General features: G+C 42.7%; 1 protein-coding gene across 3 annotated transcripts in view; it reads right to left on the bottom strand.

Annotated features, from left to right (window-relative positions):
* Nucleotides 1-19,003, bottom strand: part of RECQL (RecQ like helicase) — a 290,842-nt gene that overhangs the window by 91,780 nt on the left and 180,059 nt on the right. For all 3 annotated transcript variants that reach the window (XM_029600183.1, XM_029600182.1, XM_029600181.1), the window contains 2 exons: nt 7,954-8,102; nt 7,732-7,849 (listed from right to left, as the gene is read on the bottom strand). In XM_029600183.1, the coding sequence (XP_029456043.1) occupies nt 7,732-7,849; nt 7,954-8,102 (267 nt within the window). The remainder of the gene's footprint in view (nt 1-7,731; nt 7,850-7,953; nt 8,103-19,003) is intronic.

The following is a 19,003-nucleotide window of genomic DNA, read 5'->3' on the forward strand; positions in this document are numbered from 1 at the left end:
TATGTCAAAGTTTCTAAAACTTTCTATGCCTCACTGCGCATGCCTCCACATGCCATTATATCACACATCCAAGTGGGGTCCCTGCAGTCTTATATTTAGCAATTATAACAAAATACCAGTGAAACTAACACCATGGGGAGGTCAATGGGTTTCATGAGTACCAACATCCTGCTGTCCTTCGAGAATACCTATTACAATTAAGCAACTCTGTTTTCTTAGAGGAAAAGCAGAATGGCAGTCCTCACAAATGGGGAATCCCTAACTACTGGCTGCCCCTACAAAAAAAAGGGGGAAGAGAACAAGCGTCAATGGACAAAAATATTTTTTTGGCAACAAGCCTTTCTTCAATTTTTATTCTCAATCTATGAGGAGCAGCCTGTAACAAAAACAATTGGCCCTATGAGTGAAAGAAGTTGGATTCTATACTTCAAACAAGTTTCAGAAAACAGCTGGCCAAACCTACTGCCATGTTGGTCATCCCTGTCTAAACAGTAGTGAGATGTGAGTGAGTGGAGAGAACTCCATGTTGCAGCCTTGCAGATCTCCTCCTTGGGGACTGATCACAGGTGAGCTACCAACACTGCCATGCCTTAGACACAGTGCACCTTGACATGGCCCACCAGATTTTGCTCTGCCTGGGCATAACAGAAGGACATGCAATCTGCTAGCCAATTAGATATAGTCTGTTTGCTGTGTCAAAAGAAACAAGAAGTTGGGTGAATATTTTATGGGCTTCACTCCACTCCAAGTAGAAGGCCAAAGATCTCTTGCAGTCCAAGCTGTGCCGTGCTTGCTCACTGTAATGGAATGTAGCCTGGGAAAAAATGTTGGAAGAATGATTGACTTGTTAAGATGGCTCCTTATTATATTGACAGAAGTTGGAATTCTGACACCACTTTCGGCCAAAATTTATGATGGGTACCATAAGACCACCCTATTATGATAGAATTTGGAATAAGGTGGATAGATTATTAGAGCCTGGAGCTCACTGATCGTGTGCGCCAAAATGACTGCCACCAAAAACAAGAGCTTCCAGGTTAGGTACTTCAGGTCATGGGAATGCAGTGACTCAAAGGGAGATTTCAGTAGCTGGGAAAGAATGACAGCAGAAGGCCTTATGGGAGGCTTCAAATGAAGCAGGCCCTGCATAAACTGGACAACTAAAGGCTGTATAGAGATGGGCTTACCTTATACATGGAGATGGTAGGCACAAATTGTACTAAAGTGAACTCTTACAGTTGGTCTTGAGAGCAAACTCGGACAGATGTAGAAGGTAATCAAACAGTTTTTATGTGGATCAGGAGAAAAGATCTAGGGTCTTCTGCTCACACCACACAGCAAAGCTCCTCCATTGAAATCCATATGATCTTTTAGTGGAATCTTTCCTTGAAGCTGAAGTAACTCAAGACACACTGTCAGACAACTCATAGTGTTGCAAAATCAACCTCTCAATATTCAAGCGATGAGCAAAAGCAACTTGACTCTGGGATGGGGCATCCTGCCCTGATCCTGAGTATTGAGATCTGGAGAAGTCCCCAGTCTGATTTGTTCCCTGATGGACATCTTCCGAAGGGTCAGGTACTGGATCTGCCTCAGCCAATAGGGGACTATGAGAATCATGGTCCCCCCTGACCTCTGAGCTTCAAGAGATTTTGCCACTAGTGAGATTGGAGGATATCAATACAGCAGTTCCCTGTACCAATTCAGGGAAAAGGCATCCAAGGCTAGTTTGCTGCATGCCCATTTTCTGGAACAGATCCACTACCTGTATGCACCAGTTGTGGAAGATCTGATTTGCTACCCCTCAGTCAAGGGACCACGTTTGGGCTTCCATGGACAGACTCATAGCCTGTCTGCGAGGACATTCTCCACACCTGCCAGGTACAAGGCCCTGAGTACCATCACCTGAGAGATGGCTCAGCTCAGTTGGACAGCCTCCTGACACAGGAGATATGATCATGTATCTTCCTGCTTGTTGATATAGTAAATCGCAACTTGGATGTCCGTCTGGACAAGGACAACTTTGTTGGATAACCAATCTCTGATAGCCTCTAGAGTATATCGGATCACCCGAAATTCCAGAAAGTTTATCTGATGAGATTTTTCCTGAGCTGACCTTAGTCTCTGTCTGCAGGGCCTCTCTACATAAGCTCCCCAGCCCAGGTTAGACACATCTGTCGTAAAGACAATTTGTACCAAATAAATTTGGAAGGGAATTCCCCTGACCAGATTGGAATTGCCCCACTACCAGGACAGGGAGTTCCTGAGTGGTTTTATGATCTGGATGCTGCCTCAGATCTTAAATGGCTTGCAGACATTGAGACATCAAGGTCCATTGGGCTCTTCTCATGTAAAAACATGCCAATCGAGTGGCATAAACAGTTGATACCATGAGACCCAACAGCATCAACATATCCTATGCTAATGTTTGCTCTTTTGTATCTCTTCCATTGTGGACATAAAGGTGATAGCCCTTTGTTATGGAAGGAAGACGTTTGCCTCAGTCATGTCTAGCAGAGCTCCAATAAACTTCATTTGAGATGATGGGTTCAAATGAGACTTGGAGTAGTTGACAATGATCCGTAGTAACTAACACCTGGATGGTCATACCCACCAATTCTTCAGCTCCTACCAGAAATGCACTCTTGACCAGCCAATTGTCCAGACAGGCAGTTTGCATAAGTGCACTGCCACCACAGTTTGGAATTTTGTGAAGACATGTGAGGCAGATGCTAGCCTAAAAGATGGAACATGATACATGTTTTCCACCATGAATCTGAGATATTTCTTGTGATCAGGGAAAATCTCTGACTGTAAGCATCCTTTAAATTGGAAGAACATAGCCAGTCCCCTTTTTGAAGGAAGGAGATTAAGATGCCTAGAGAAACCACATGAACATTTTGATGAATTTGTTCAAGGCCCTTAGGTCTAGGATGGGAATAAATTTCCCTGTTTTCTTTGGAATCAGGAAATACTTGGAATAAAATCCCTGCCCTCTTCGCCTTGGTGGAACAGGCTCAACCACATTGGCCAGTAAGAGGGAGGAGAACTCTTCTTGAAGAAGTTCCCAACTGGGGTCTGGGGGCTGATTTGACAGGACACCCAATAGATTTCAACTGAGGCCTCTCCTGATTACCCTGAGGATCCATACATTTGAAGTTACACTGGGCCACTGGGTTATGTAAAACTGCAGCCTCCCTACAAACTGAAGTTCCTCTGGCAAGGCTTCCAGGATACTGGTTATGTTCTCCAGGATCCAGTCAAAACCCTGTCCCTCATGTTGGCAGGTTGGGGGAGGGGGTGGCTTAGGTGGCTGCTGCCTCAGTTGATATTATGGGGCCTGCTGTGTATGGGAATGAGGGGGCAGAGGATAGTGTCTTCTCAGCTGCAAAAAGTGCATCCTATGCCCTGGCCTTGGACACCTCCTGGAGGAAGAAGCCAGGTCTTGAGTTCCAGTGGAGCACTGCTAAAGCATGGCACAGTGATTTTTGATCTATGCAACCATATTTTTCATGCTATCTCCAAAGAGGTTCTTTCCTGTACACAGCACGTCACAAGTCTTTCCTCCACTTCTGGAGATCTGAAGCCCGCAGCCAGGCGAGATTGCGGGCTCCAATCCCCATGACAGAGACTGTCAATGCCATCTTGAAAACATCAAGCCATGTGTTTCCCACACTTTAACCCTTTTGTCCACCAGTAACTGGAGGACTTTTGAAGAAGCCATTTGGCCACCCCCTACATTTTCTTCAGCAAGTCCCACATATACTGGTCCATGAAGACCTGGTAGGAAGCTATGCTGGTGTTGAGCATAGTCCTCTGATAAATCTTTCTCCTAGGGTGTCAAGGATTCTACAGTCCTTCCCTGGGGCATTGAGGAATGAGTTCTAGATCTCTTGGTTTTCTTGCAAGAAGATTCAACTACCACAGTCTGGTGTGGTAACTGCCATTTTTTTGAATCTGGGAAACTTTTGGACAGATAGATCACATCCACTTTCTTATTAACAAGAGCCACAGAGAGGGGGTTTTCCCACATACTCATCTGTACCTCCTGAGGGACTTCATAGACTGGGACTGCCATGATTTCCTTAGGGGACTCCATGAACTGAAGGATATCCGGCATTTGATTTCTGGTCTATCCTCTGCAATGCAAATGGAATGCTCTCATTCATTTTTCTGACAAGTGGTGGATAACTGCTCAGGTGGGGACTTCCTTCTCTCTGGTAGAAGAGAGGGGTGGGGGGAACCACATTGATACCCCATCTTCAGAGGCATTTGCGGAGTCATAGTCACATTTCCAAGAATATTCTAGGTTTGACTAACTCTGGTCCATTGGTGGTGAGGACCCTCTGTGCTCAATCCCCTCCCAAATTCTTGAGGAATGGTGCAATTGGCTGTTTTGGCCTAGATCCCAAGAAGCTTCAACAACCTGGGGAAGCTTCCTACCTTGAAGAGCTGAAAATCAGCAATGGGTAGAAAGTCACTGACACAGATGCCCTCCGGGTATAAGCATCAGATCTTCCATGTGCATCTCACATCAAGCATCCACAAGGAATTGAGAAGAGGCTTGAGGATCAAAGGTACCTGCTTCAGTGCTCGATGTTCCGGCATCAAGGCCTTGTAGTGCCTTCTCCAAGCCTTACTGGATATTTCTATTCAACTTCTTGAAGATCCTCAATGCCAACATCAACTGGGAAGCAGGAGGGTGAGCAAGACTTCCTCGAAATTGAGTAGATCGGTGGCAAACACCTGAACCTGTGTAAGCCGTTGTGAGACCCTGACCTGTTTAGAGGATGAGCTCTACTAGCCATAGGACCCCTTCCCTGCTCCCGGCATCGAGCACCAATGGAGACTAATGCCAATGCCTTTTTGGCTTCGAGGCTCGGCATTGGATCTCTTTGATGCCGTTGTTGAAGAGGTGGAGCCCGATTGTCTTCTTCTATCGGAAAAAGTCAGACGAAGGCCTGTCTCTGGGCCTCCTATTGCCTGTCCTAATATTTGCATTCTCCTAGGACATGCAGGATGATAGTCCTTACTTGTGGGTGACATCATCCGATGGAGCCCGGCATGGAAAACTTTTGTCAAAGTTTCTATAAGCTTTGACCAGCACACTGAGCATGCCCAACATGCCACTATCCATGTGTGCAGGCAATGTCCCCCTTCAGTCTCTTATTTTCTGAGGTGCAGTTGCCTTGTGGTTTGTGGAGCTCCTCTATTTTTTATTTTTTCTCAACAGTATCCGGGTCTTTTTCCTGGTTTTTCCTCATCGGGTCCCCCTTCGCAGTCGGTGCCTCCTCGGTGTGGTAGGTTACTATTGCCTTTTTCAATTTTGCAGTTGATTCCTGCCAGTCATTGACCGTACACCAGGTGTTTTTTCATGGCATCGACTGGTTTTCGTCTGTGCCCCCAGTGCCCTCGGACCATGTCCATCACTGATCCGCATGAAGTTTGCCACCTCTGCCTGGGGGCCTTGCATGACATCCATGGGTGTCGCCTGTGTGACCAAATGACTCCCAAAGGCCATCGGGCATGCCTTGATAAGATGGAGAAGCTTTTCGGTTCTTCAAAGTCTGCTGCTTCCACTCCTGCGTTGGAACCATCGATGTCAAGAGGTCATTGGGAGCCTCTCGATACATCCCCTTCTCTCTATTCCTCTCGCTAGCTCTTCAAAGGATTGCAGGAACGTTGATAGATCCTTGGTATTTTCACCGTTCTCCCAGACATCGGGGTCCTCCGTCTCCTCGACACTGGGGAAAGACCAGGCCGAGCACCATGGGAGATCCCGCATGCATCGCCACCAACTGCCGTCAAGTCATGGCTCCAGTTCCGGTGCGGCACCGGCAACTGCTGTGCTGCCACTGAAGTGACACCGGTCATCGGAGGCTCCATCCTCTGATGTCCCTGGGAGTCCCAGGCATTCCCCACCGATATTGGTGCCAGGCACCATGCTACCTTGGAGACCTGAGGAAGAGCCGGTGATACCTCATCCCCCTCCATCAGTCCTGGCTTCACAAGACTTTCAGGAGAAGCTGGACTGCAGGGTGCAATCCGCAGTGCTCAAAGTGCATCAAAGCATCGAGCCACCCATGCCACCAGCCCCCATACCGGTGCCCAAGCCTCCGCAGTCAATTTTAGCACCTCTGCTGGAGCGTCTGGACATCCTTTTAGGCACCTTACCGATGCAACTGGTGCTCATGGGGCCTTCGGTTCCCCAACGGCCTCTGATGCCCCCCACTGGAGCAATCTTGATATTCGGGTCCTCCGAGGAGGACAATACGGCTGGTACCATGTTTCCCACCCCACGGTTCCCTGAGTCCCTGTCGGGTCCTTCTGGCCTCCCACGGCCTCTGGTCCCCTCAATGCCAGGGAAACCATTGATTCCTCTATGAAACTTTTTCTTTCTTTTTTTTTTTTAATTTAAGGCCCTTTCCTTAAGGGATGATGAAGCTATAGGACTGAATGACTGTGTTTTACTTGGGCTAGTGCTAGTGTAACTGCATTTAGAAAAGGTTTGGATAAGTTCCTAGAGGAGAAGTCCATAAATTGCTATTAATCAATAAGGAACAGTAGCTTGGCATCTATTTAATATACTTGCCAGATACTTGAGACTTGGATTGGCCAATATTGAACACAGGATGTTGGGCTTGATGGACCCTTGGTCTAACCCAGTATGGCAAATCTTATGTTTTTATGTTCTTATAATGGTCCCCCCAATGCCAATGGCACTTCCTCCACTGATACAGCGCCATGGTTCTTCAATGCTGATGTCTACAAAGCCGATGTATCAATCTTCCAGTACCTGAAATGCTTTTCCATGAATTTCATTCAAAATTGGCATCCTTTCTGGGTTATGTTCACACATTTGCAATACCCTAGGACAGGGGTGGCCAACTCAAGTCAGGTTTTCAGGATATCCACAATGAATACGCATGAGATAGATGTGCATTCAATGCAGGCAGTGCATGCAAATCTATCTTGTGCATATTTATTGAGGATAGCCTGAAAATCTGGTGTATTTGTGCCTCCTCAAGGGCCGGAGTTGGCCATCCCTACCCTAGGATATCATGTGATGGCCCCAGACACAGGATACATTTATTATGGGAGTCCATTATAGACATAGTCCTTGCATACCAAGGGCATCATTGGAACCTGCTAGACATGACTGACCAAAATAAAAGGGATGCAAAGTTAATCTTGATGGAGGAAATGACTTGAAGACCAGTGGACACCAATGGCGCACTGCTGTGGTACAGAGTACAAAGAAGAATGGAAACAGAGAATTGACTGATAAACCCTACCTAGAATATACAAGGCACAAAACCACAAGACCCCACGACGAACGATCATGTCAATCTGACAAACACCTGAAAAGGCCTTGAAAAACAAGAACATGAGAGACAAACTGTGATTTGAGGGCTCTGCAGAAAAAGATTCTGTGTGGACTCATGGTATAATGGCATGCACAGACATGCCCAATGAGAGGTAGTCAAAAGTTCTAGAAATTTTGACATTAGCTTTCTGTGCCAGGCTCCATTGGATGTCACCCATGTGTGAGAGTTGCCATCCTGCTTGTCTTCGGAGATAAAGAGACATATATTTTGTTAGCTACGTGCCATTTTTAAAAAGGATAATAACTAAAACGGACATCAACTAAATAATAACTTAAGATACAGATTTAAAGGTGCATTGCATATTTAGTGGAATTAAGCAAACCACCCAAAGATGTTTTTGTACCTGCACGCCCACTTTCTTGATAATAATTTTCCATAGATTTGCTCATTGAATGATGAATTACAAACTTCACATTTGGTTTATGAATTCCCATTCCAAACGCAACAGTTGCCACTACCACCTGAAACACATAAATCATAGTTACATAAATATTAGTGTGTGTGGGGGGGGGGGGGTATTATACACACATATTTATACGTATTGTAGAAATGTATTATTGTTAACCTGGATTTCATCAGTAGTCCATCTTTTATGAACTCTTGTTTTATCCTTGGGATCCATATTAGCATGATAAGCACCTGCTGAAATTCCCATTTTCTGCAAACAAATAGTAATTTGCTCAGAGTCTTTTTGAGAAAAGCAGTAAATGATTCCTGTGCAAAAACAAACAAAAAAAAATCTAAATGTTTAAACTGATTAAAGTTAGAGAGGTATGATTAATCCTAGAAAGAGAAACAAATTTCATCATTGGCTGAAACTTTGAATTTAAAGGGGAAAGAAGCAGTGTATTAAATTTATACTCTAGCTGTGCTGCATAAATAATAGATGATTCTCATTAATTTTTCAAAACTAAATTTTTCTATAGTATAATTTCCACTTTGTGAACAAAGTAAAATGGAACATCTTTCCATTTCAATGAACTAGAAATCCATAACTTAGAAAAAGAATGGGTATATTTAGTAGGAATGTGCATTTGTTTAGAATAAATGCATTTTTAATTACAGAATTAAGTCTAATTAAGTCTATTCTCAGTTTGTTCTGAATGGAACGAACATAAAATAGACTTACCCTAAAATATCTGAAAAGTTTCAGATATTTTCGGTTCATATAAAAAACTAATGAAAAAGATGAAAAAGGGGCATCCCTGACCCACCCTTTCCCCACCAATAAGATGGGGTCTCCTTAGGCTGGGCTGAACCAAGCCCAGCCAAAGTTTCCTTGGGTCCCTCTACTCCCCAACTCCCACAATTAAAGCGGTACCCCACTTACACCTTCCATGGATGTCTTCAGCATAGAAAGGGGCAGGAATGATCTCCATTTCCTCCTGCCCTGCCAGCTTTTCTTAAAGTTGTCACTGGATAGCCTAATTTGAGTTTACGTTAAACATTGTTGCTAATGTCAGGGTCAACAAGCTCCATTTTTAAATGGTAGTGGGGGGCACAGGAGTGACTGAGGGTTAGTCCTGCTCCTTTTTACACTGAAGTCCCAGATTAAGAGGATAAGTGGGGACTGGGGAGACTCCGGCTGCAGGTTATTTGCATGGGGACAAGAGTGCAAAAAGGCCCTTGCCCCAGACAGTGTAGCAGCATTGGGAGATCTAGGAAGGCCAGTTTTGTTCATTTTTTTAAAATGTCTTATTGCAATTCGGCAAATGAATCGAACTGAAAAAAAAAACATTAAATGAATTGAAACCCAAATAAAACTCGCTCCCCTCCCCTCACCAAATTAAATAAAGAAACTAAAACAAAGGTTTTCCCTTTGTATACCCCTAATATATGGTTAAGGAGCCAATCATTTATAATAGCTTGTATCCTACCATGCTTTTCTGGACTTTATACCAAATTCACAGCCTCAAACAATCAAAATGGTGCATTGTAAATGATGAAAAATCAATACTTCAAAAGGTCAGCCTCTGCCTGTTGCTGTACTCATGGTCAGACATGGCAATATTAAAACAAATATATTAAGATAAAATAAAAAAGATTTATTTTATTACAGTAATTTATATTCCACCTAATTTCTATAATAGCTATTCTAGTAGTGATTTAGAAATGCACTACTGAATTATGTTTTCTAATAAAGCAAGCTAATATACTGTGATGCTTGTTTATACAAAGAGGATAACTTTCAAAGATCTCCATACAGCTCTATATATGCTTATATAAGGGCCTGTGGAGATTTACTATAGTATTTTAGAATCTGCGTGGAAATCATCTGCGCAGATTCTAAAATACACACATCCACGCCCCTAACATAAACACGGCCATTTACAGTATGTGCAAATATATGCGCACATGTGAACTTGTGTACCCACATATAATTTAATAAACATGCACTTCAGGTTTTTTGGGGTGGGCTCATTCCAAGATGGTAGCCCAATTTTACCACCATAGATCTTTCTAGGCTGGCGTCCTTGGTATTGAAGATGGAAAAGCAATTGTTCCCGACCCTGGGGATTGATGGAATAGGAAGCTGTGCCAGGCCTGGTGCAGCCTCTAACAACAATTTACTCATGCAGCTTCTTATCCTCGTAAGTGCAAAGTAGAAAACACAAGAACATAAGAAAGGTAGGTAGGTAGAGGGGATAAGAGCTAAAATCTAACACTTTCTATAGATGCACAAAGAGTCCAGACACAGTGCGGGTAATTTTCAAAAGAGTTACATGCATAAATTATGTAGTAATTTTCAAAAGCCATTTACTCGAGTAAAGTGCAGCATGCTGAAAAGGACCTCTCTTCAGAAGGAAACAGAGAACCTACATAATGCTTTTCAGACCCCTACCGGTGACGGATATCGCACAGATAGGATCACATTCCCTTCCCTCCAGTTCTCCCACAAATGCAATGTTCTCTGTTTATATGTGCCTGTGCTTCACACACACCCCTGAACACACCAGCAGATTGCTTTCACACACGTTTGTCTTTTATAGACCTTAATCATATCCCCCCCCCCCCCTCAGCCATCTCTTCTCCAAACTGAATAACCCTAACGTCTTTAGCCTTTCTTCATAGGGGAGCTGTTCCATCTCCTTTATCATTTTGCTTGCCCTTCTCTGTACCTGGAGGATTAGCCTAGTGGTTAGAGCAGTGGGCTACAAACCAGGGGACCAGGGTTCAAGTTCCACTGTTGCTCCTTGTGAACTTGGGCAAGTCACTTTATCCTCCATTGTCTCAGGAACAATCTAGGGACCGATTCAATACAGTGCATTTAGCCCAGCAGTTGGACGTGGGTTGTATAGGTGCTAACTAATCCCCTTTTGCAACTTTTTTGCATTGGCCCCTTAGATTGTAACACTCTGGGGATAGGGAAATACCTATAGTATCTGAATGTAATCCGCTTTGAAGTACTGAAGAAAAGCACAACATAAATTAATTAAACTATATATTTTTTTTGAGATGCAGCAACCAGAATTGCACACATTATTCATGCGGTCTCACCATGGAGCAATACAGATCATTATGGCATTCTCCATTTTATACACACAAATATAGGGGTCACAAATAATTTAACATATTTTACCTAATACTCAATGGGTCATATATTTCATACAATATTTTTAGTTATCAATACAATCTCTATAATGCAATTATTACTCACACTGATTTACTTCTATAAACTTTTATTCATATTCATGTGCTCAACATATTTCAAACATTTATTACAATCTGAAATTAATACATACATATCATGAATCTATTATATTTTACCCATTGGACATGCCAGATGCCATTAAATTCACTAAAAATAACATCCTACATCATATAACCACATACATTCTTCCCCATTCACACATATCCCACTAACAGTACCCACCCCCTTTAAAACACACCTAAAAAACACTCTTCCATGGTTGTGTGATCACTTGTTATTCTCTTCCTCACAGATGCTCCCCTTACCCTTAGTTTTTTATTTTCTTTCTTAAAAAGAAACAGTGTGAGTAATATATGCACTATAGAGATTGTATTGATAACTAAAATTATTGTATGAAATATATGACCCATTGAGTATTGGGTAAAATATGTTAAATTATTTGTGACTCCTATATATATGTGCATATTATTGTAAATAAGGGAGGACGAATAGCCTAGAGGTTAGAGCAGTGGGCTATAAACCAGGAGACCAGGGCTCAAGTCCCGCTCCTTGTGATCTTGAGCAAGTCACTTTACCCTCCATTACCTCAGGTACAAAAACTTAGATTGTAAGCCCTCTGGGGATAAAGAACTACCTGCAGTACCTGAATGTATACTGATGTGATATCTCAAATTGAATGTCGGTATATAAAAAAATAATAAATACATAAATAGGGGTACATTTGATTCTCAATTTTAGTCACCATTCCATTCCTAATAATTCCTTACACTGAGCCAACAATTTCAATGTATTATCCAGTATGATGCCTAGATCGTTTTCCTGGGTGGTAACTCTTAATATGGAACCTAACATCGTGTTACTACAGCATGGGTTATTTTTCCCTAAATGCATCACCTTGCACTTGTCCACATTAAATTTCATCTGCCATTTGGATGTTCAGTCTTCCAGCCTTGCAAGGTCATCCTGCAATCTGCATGTGATTTAACTACTATGAATAGTTTTGATCACCTGACTCATCGTATCTCTTTTCAGTTCATTTATAAATATATTGAAAAGCACCAGTCCAAGCACAGATTCCTGAGGCACTCCACTGTTTACCTTTTTCCACTGAAACAACTGACCTTTTATCCGACTCTCTGTTTCCTGTCTTTTAACCAGTTTGCAATCCACGAAAGGACATCGCCACCTAACCCATGACTTTTTACTTTTCCTAGAAAACTCTCATGAGGAACTTTGTCAATTGCCTTCTGAAAATCCAAATACACTACATCTACTGGTTCACCTTTATCTACATGTTTGTTAACGCCTTCAAAAAAGTGAATCAGATTTGACACACAAAACTTGCCTTGGGTAAGGCCATGCTGACTTTGTTCCATTAAACAATGTCTTTCTATATGTTCTGTGATTTTGATATTTAGAACATATTCCACTATTTTTCCTGGCGCTGAAGTCAGGCTCACTGGTCTGTAGTTTCCTGGATCGCCCCTGGAGCCCTTTTTAAATATTGGGGTTACAGACTTCAGGTACAATGGATGATTTTAATGATAGGTTACAAATTTTTACTAATAGATCTGAAATTTCATTTTTGAGTTCCTTCAGAATCCTGGGGTGTATACCATCCGGTTCAGGTGATTTACTACTCTTCAGGCCTACCACATCTTCTAGGTTTACTGTGATTTGGTTCAGTCCACCTGAATCATTACCCATGAAAACCTTCTCTGGAACGGGTATCTCCCCAACATCCTCTTCAGTAAACACCGAAGCAAAGAAATCGTTCAATCTTTCCATGATGGCCTTATCTTCTCTAAGTGCCGCTTTAACCCCTCGATCATCTTACGCTCCCACTGACTCCTTCGAGGGCTTTCTGCTTCAGATATATTTTTAAAAGGTTTTACTGTGAGTTTTTGCCTCTACTGATGCAATTAATAGCAGTGGCTATTCCCTAAGTATAATTGATTAATAGCCATTAATGGCTTGTCTTATCAATGTCTTACATTTAAATTGCCAACGTTTATGCTTTATCCTATTTTCTTCTGTTGGATCCTTCTTCCAATTTCTGAATGAAGATATTTTGGCTAAAACAGCCTCTTTCACCTCACCTTTTAACCATGCCGGTAATCGTTTTGCCGTCCTTCCACCTTTCTTAATGTATGGACTTCATCTGGACTGAGCTTCTAGGATGGTATTTTTTAAACAATGCCCAAGCCTCTTGCACACCTTTAACGTTTGTAGCTGCTCCTTTCAGTTTTTTCCTATTTTTCACATTTTATCAAAATGTCCCTTTTGAAAGTTTAGCACTAGAGCTGTGAATTTGGTTACTGTTCCCTTCCAGTCATTAATTCAAATGTGATCATATTATGATCATCATTGCCAATCGGCCCCACCACAGTTACCTCTCTCACCAAATCCTGTGCTCCAGTGAGAATTAGATCTAAAATTGCTCCCTCTCTCTTTGGTTCCAGAACCAATTGCTCCATGAAACTGTCATTTATTTCATCCAGAAACTTTATCTCTCTAGCATGTCCTGATATTACATTTACTCAGTCAATATTGGGGTAATTGAAATCTCCCATTACTACTGCACTAGCAATTTGGCTAGCTTCCCTAATTTCTCTTAGCATTTCACTGTCTCACCATCTTGGCCAGGTGGACGTTAGTATACTCCTATCACTATACTCTTCCCCAACATACAAGGGATTTCTACCCATAAAGATTTGATTGTGTATTTAGTCTCATGCAGGATCTTTATCCTGTTGGACGGTATGCCATCCCGGACAAAGTACCACCCCACCTCCCAGATGCTTCTCTCTGTCATTGCGCTATAATTTGTACCCCGGTATAGCACTTTTCCATTGGTTATCCTCCTTCCACTATGTCTCTGAGATGCCAATTAAGTCTATGTCCTCATTCACTGCTATACATTCTAATTCTCCTATCTTACTTCTTAGACTTCTGGCATTAGGAAGTGCACGCAGATTTATTTCATGCAAATGAATTGTGGACATCCTGAAAACCTGGCCTGTTTGTGGCTCTTGAGTCTAGGAGTTGGCCACTCCTGTTATAGTAGATGGCTTAGCATGATGTAATAAGCCTCTCTAAGCCATCCATGTATTTTCTATGTGGGTTTTACTTTTCACATGGGTTTTTCAGCTCTAAACTTACTCATGTATGTAATAAAGTTTTTAGAGCTAAAATACCCCGCACAAAAGAAACACAAGGTTGGTTTAACACGGGCTCATGCAAATGGCACATAAATGAAGTTATTAGCTATTAACGGGCAACGTAGAGAGCCATACTAGCAGGGAGACCTGTTAGCACCTGTGTTTTTGTGCTTGGGTCAGAGCAGGAGTAAAAGTTAAAGTACATGTCTGGTGGCCATTTTACTTCATTGCTAGATCGTATGGCTGTGTACGTGCTTTTCTTGGTGTAATTATGAATTATGTGCACTTTTTTCTGATGCTTTGGTTCATTTTGTGGGTCAGCAGAAGAATATCCGTGGCAGAAGCTTTGTAGTGTGCAGACAGAAGGAACAGGCTGAGAAAAGACAGTTTCTTGCTGAAGAAGAGAGGAGTGCCAGAGAGGAGCAGGCTGTCCTGGCTAAAGCCGTTTGCAGAAGGGCATGCAGGCAGCAGATATTCCACTTGAGAAAAACATTGCTGAAGCTGCCGGAGACAAATCTCTTGTGTAGCTATAGACTGAGCTCCAAGGCAATTCTTACTCTCTATGAAGAAATCAAGGATGACATAGATCCTTTAACACAGCTCGGACATGCCATTCCAAGCTTGGTCAAACTTCTCAGCACCTTGCATTTTCTTGTCATAGGCTCATTCCAGAACACAGTGGCTTTGGTGACTAGTATGGACCGGTCAACGTTTTCAAGGCATTTCAGCTAAGTGTTGAGGGCTATGATGAAACAGGTCAGGTAATATATCAAGTATCCACAGCAGCTTATGGCTTGGAAGGAGATGAAGCATGCTTTCTTTGACATAGCTGGCATGCTGAGTATAATGGGTGCAATTGATTACAACCATGTTGCTCTGACTCCCCACTCCCACTTCACCAACAACATGGAAGAGAAACAGCATACCGTAACACCATTGTGGAAGTCTCTGAAGCAAGGATGCTGGACCTGTGACAAACGTGAAACAGAGACCCAACATCTTTGCTTACGAGACTTCCACAGTACTATGGAAGTCTCGTAAGCAAAGATGCTAGGCCTACCTCCCAGCCACCTCCAGCTGCATCCTCTACCTCATGTACAACCCTCTCCCTCCTGCCCCATCTCCCCTCCCTGGCTATACTCAACTAGCTCACTCACCATACTCCTCCCATCCAGTCTGCCACCACATGCCTGCCTGTCATGTTCATCCTTTCCCACACTTGCATCCCTTCTGTCATGCTCCATTCTCACCACAGCCATGAACTCCAACTCAGCTCTTTCAGGAACCTAAACAAGCAGATAGACAGACAGATGGACAATTACAGCCCATCAACCAGATGTACTCAAAAGATTCACTCATTAACTCATATAAAACAGACAAAAGACAAAAGGAAAAGAATACAGCAAGGGAAAAACAAGCAGCACAAAAGACACTATTCAGCAATTGCAAAAGAACTCCAAACACCAGCGCCAAACACAAACTCTTAACACCCAACACAAGTCTCTAGAAGGAGCTGCCTTTTATTGCCTGCAAGGAGTGCTTCAGAAAATTTGATGGACATCTAGGGACACCAATTACATTTCAGTTTGGCCCATGTCACTTTAAACAGCCAATAAGGGACTTCATTAGAGCCACATTTTAGCACTTGTTTTTCCCATGTATTTCTGCATCGGGGTTTTTGCGTGGGGTTTTTTGGCTAGCACAGGTTTTTGTTGTGTGTTTCATTTGCCTACCATTATGATATTACAACCTGCAGGGCTTCCTGCTTTTTTCCCCCCACACATTCTATCAAAAATAGCAGCAACAAAATAGTGCTGATTTTAGTGAGGGCTTTATTACATTGGGCCCCATTGTTTTCTGTTTTGCCTGTGTTTCTTCCTGAAGACTGAGGGCTTTTATGGACAAACCATCCCAGTATAATCAACAAATAAACAAGGTGGGAGAACCAGGCTGGGATCATTGCAGAGGAGGTAGAACAAAATAAGTGGAGGGGAAGAGAATTTTTTGTTTCTAAATTTTTCACTTTTTTTCTGGGTAAAAGCAAATACCCTAGTACAAAAAAGAAACAAAGAGCAGAAAGCAACACAGAACCTCCAAAACTCCCAAGCTCATACATATTAGACAGATATTACAGGTAGGCGGAGCAATACCATTGAGACCTCTAGGGTGGTATAAGGGACATGGTAGACAAGTACCGTGATAGCAATCAGGCCCCTGTAGTGGAATAAAGGACATGGCATGTAGGCATGAGTCAGCAATTTGCAAGTCCCCTATGGTGGCATAAGGGTATGGCAGGTAGACTTGTGTTAGCAAGACCCCTTTGGTAGAATTAGGGGCATGGCAGCTAGACTTCAGGCAGCAAGGCCTCTATGCTGGTTCTAGAGGTATAGCAGCAGGGCATCAGGCGGAACAACCCCTTATGCTGCTACTAGGGGTTTGGCAGGCCAGGTATGCATTAGATAGGTCAGTTTAGAAAAATGCTTCACTGTTCTACGTTGTCTCCTTGATGTGTCCTGCCATGGTCTAACAAGGCACACATGACTCACTGGGCTGGCTACTAATAGCAATACTGGTACAATTCCTAGCTGACTGTATTACACATTTTCTTCTCCATAGACTATAATGGCCATTTAAATGAATGGGGGAAAAACTGAATGAAATGAACAGGATTCATTTAATTTGGGAGTTCCTCTCAATTTGTTTTGTGGACCTCAAAAGAGACAAACTGAACCCAATTTATTTTGGAATGTCCATTCATTTTAAACAAATGCACATCCTTATTGGTTAATGTTTTCATATAATGAGCTATGTGCTGTTCATGCAAGTACTATTCTATGCAATGTTCAAGTTTTGAATACAAATACATTTAAAAAAATTAACTGGATAAAGAGGCAGCATGGGGACATTCTGGGGTGACATGGGGCTTAAGTTTAGCCAGCTAAAATTAACCAGCAGGTCTGGTCATAGAAATTGCAGGACAAAAGTTATGCAACAGTTCTTTATCTAGTTAACTATTGCCCTAACTTTAAAAAATTAATGTGGGACGTCGCACATTAAGTTTACAAAGTAATGCAGAGGGCTCAATACTCCCATGTGGGATTCCCCCTCCTTTCCATCCAAAAGATAAGAAAGTGTGTTATCAGGGCACCCTCGCCTCTTACTTACCCATCTAATATTACAAAAACCTTCTGCCCAGGTCCTCCTCCTAATTACTTATTTATTTACACCATTTTATATTCTGCTATTCTACTAGTTCAATGAGGATCACATCTTTACATACATAAAATATACTAACATCATAATGTATAAGTAAAACAATATATAAAACAATATAAAATAATTTTAAAAACTGTAGAAAAACACTGCAAATAATCAGCTAACAATCACTTGAAGTCAGTAACATTAGAAGCCTTTATATGCTTGGCTGAATAAAAAGGCCTTAACTTTCTTCCTAAATCTCAATCTTATTCCTCTCTAATATATAATGGAAGAAAATTCCATAAAGCTGGAATGGCCAAAGAAAATTCTTATTATCTGATAGTCTGCAATCAAAATTCACTGGCAGAGGGAAAAGCAAGCATACTTTGGGAGGACGAAAGTAAACTGCTCAAGAGGACATATGTTTAATCAATCTGATAGACAATATGCTTCAGAATAGACTGATTTATGTGCCATGGTTAATAATATCTTGAACTGAATCCTCTGCTTCATTAGCAGCTAATGTAGTCAATATAATTATGACGCTACCCTAGATATTTAAAAAAAAAAAGACTGTGGCTCAGAGACCCACTTCTCGCCCTTCACCCCCATCTTTTAGACCCATTCAGAAACCTTGAAACTCACAAGTCCAAGCCAGAATGCAGTAGTGTCTTACCTCCCTTCCATATGGGAGTCAGGATTTGGGAGACAAACATATGCTGATTGACCTGTACATCTTTAAACTCTAGTATTGCAGCTGCTATCACCACCATTAGGCCTTGGATCAATCCCTACTTTAATAAGATATGTCTTTGGAATAGAGGAGAATGGGGTTTGTTGGTTGTTGGGTGGCCTCCAGTCTTTTTTTGGGTGATGGGGCCTGGGCTCCCCAACATTCCCATGGCTTCAGGTACCAGTGTTGCGTTCGTGCCTGTTCTCACCCTCGCTCCACCCTCTCTACCTTAGTGGTGACTCCCTTCGGGTCTGACGGACAGATGCTGCCGCGGCTTCTCCTTGCCGCTTCTCCCTGGAATCCCCGGGCTGGCCTGACGCTGCAGATCCGCCATGATCCTGATGATGTAAGGGTGCGCGCACGCGCTCCAGAGTTTGTACCGGCAAGGGTGCGAACCTTGGGGGCGTCCCCCCGTAGTGACGTCATTCGCTTCCAGTTTAAAAGGTCTTTGCTTGCAACTACGAATCGAGTTAGCAAGGGGAATTCTTTCTCCGCTGCTCTGCCTCTACCAACTTACCAAGGGGTACCCGCTCCTCGGGGGCCCCGCTCTCTCTTCTTGATTTCAGATGGCTAAGACGGGATCCTGTACTCTCTCCTCGAGGGCCTACGTCCCTGAATGCTCAGAAGACTCCATACTACCTGGAAGCGATCGCAGATGTGAATACTGTGAGTTCTATTAGAGATAGGAATCGGTACTCGCTCCACGAAGGCCTATGTTCCTAAACTCTGAAGATTCCTTCTGTCTAAGACGTTATCGCAGGTACGGAGATCGTGAGTCATTATTGCACATTGCAGATAGGAACCGGTACTCCATCCACGAGAGCCTATGTTCCTAAATCCTCTCTCAACTCTCTTTTATATCAGAAGCTAT

This window comes from Rhinatrema bivittatum, chromosome 4 (genome assembly GCF_901001135.1).
Source record: "Rhinatrema bivittatum chromosome 4, aRhiBiv1.1, whole genome shotgun sequence".
NCBI lineage: Eukaryota > Metazoa > Chordata > Amphibia > Gymnophiona > Rhinatrematidae > Rhinatrema > Rhinatrema bivittatum.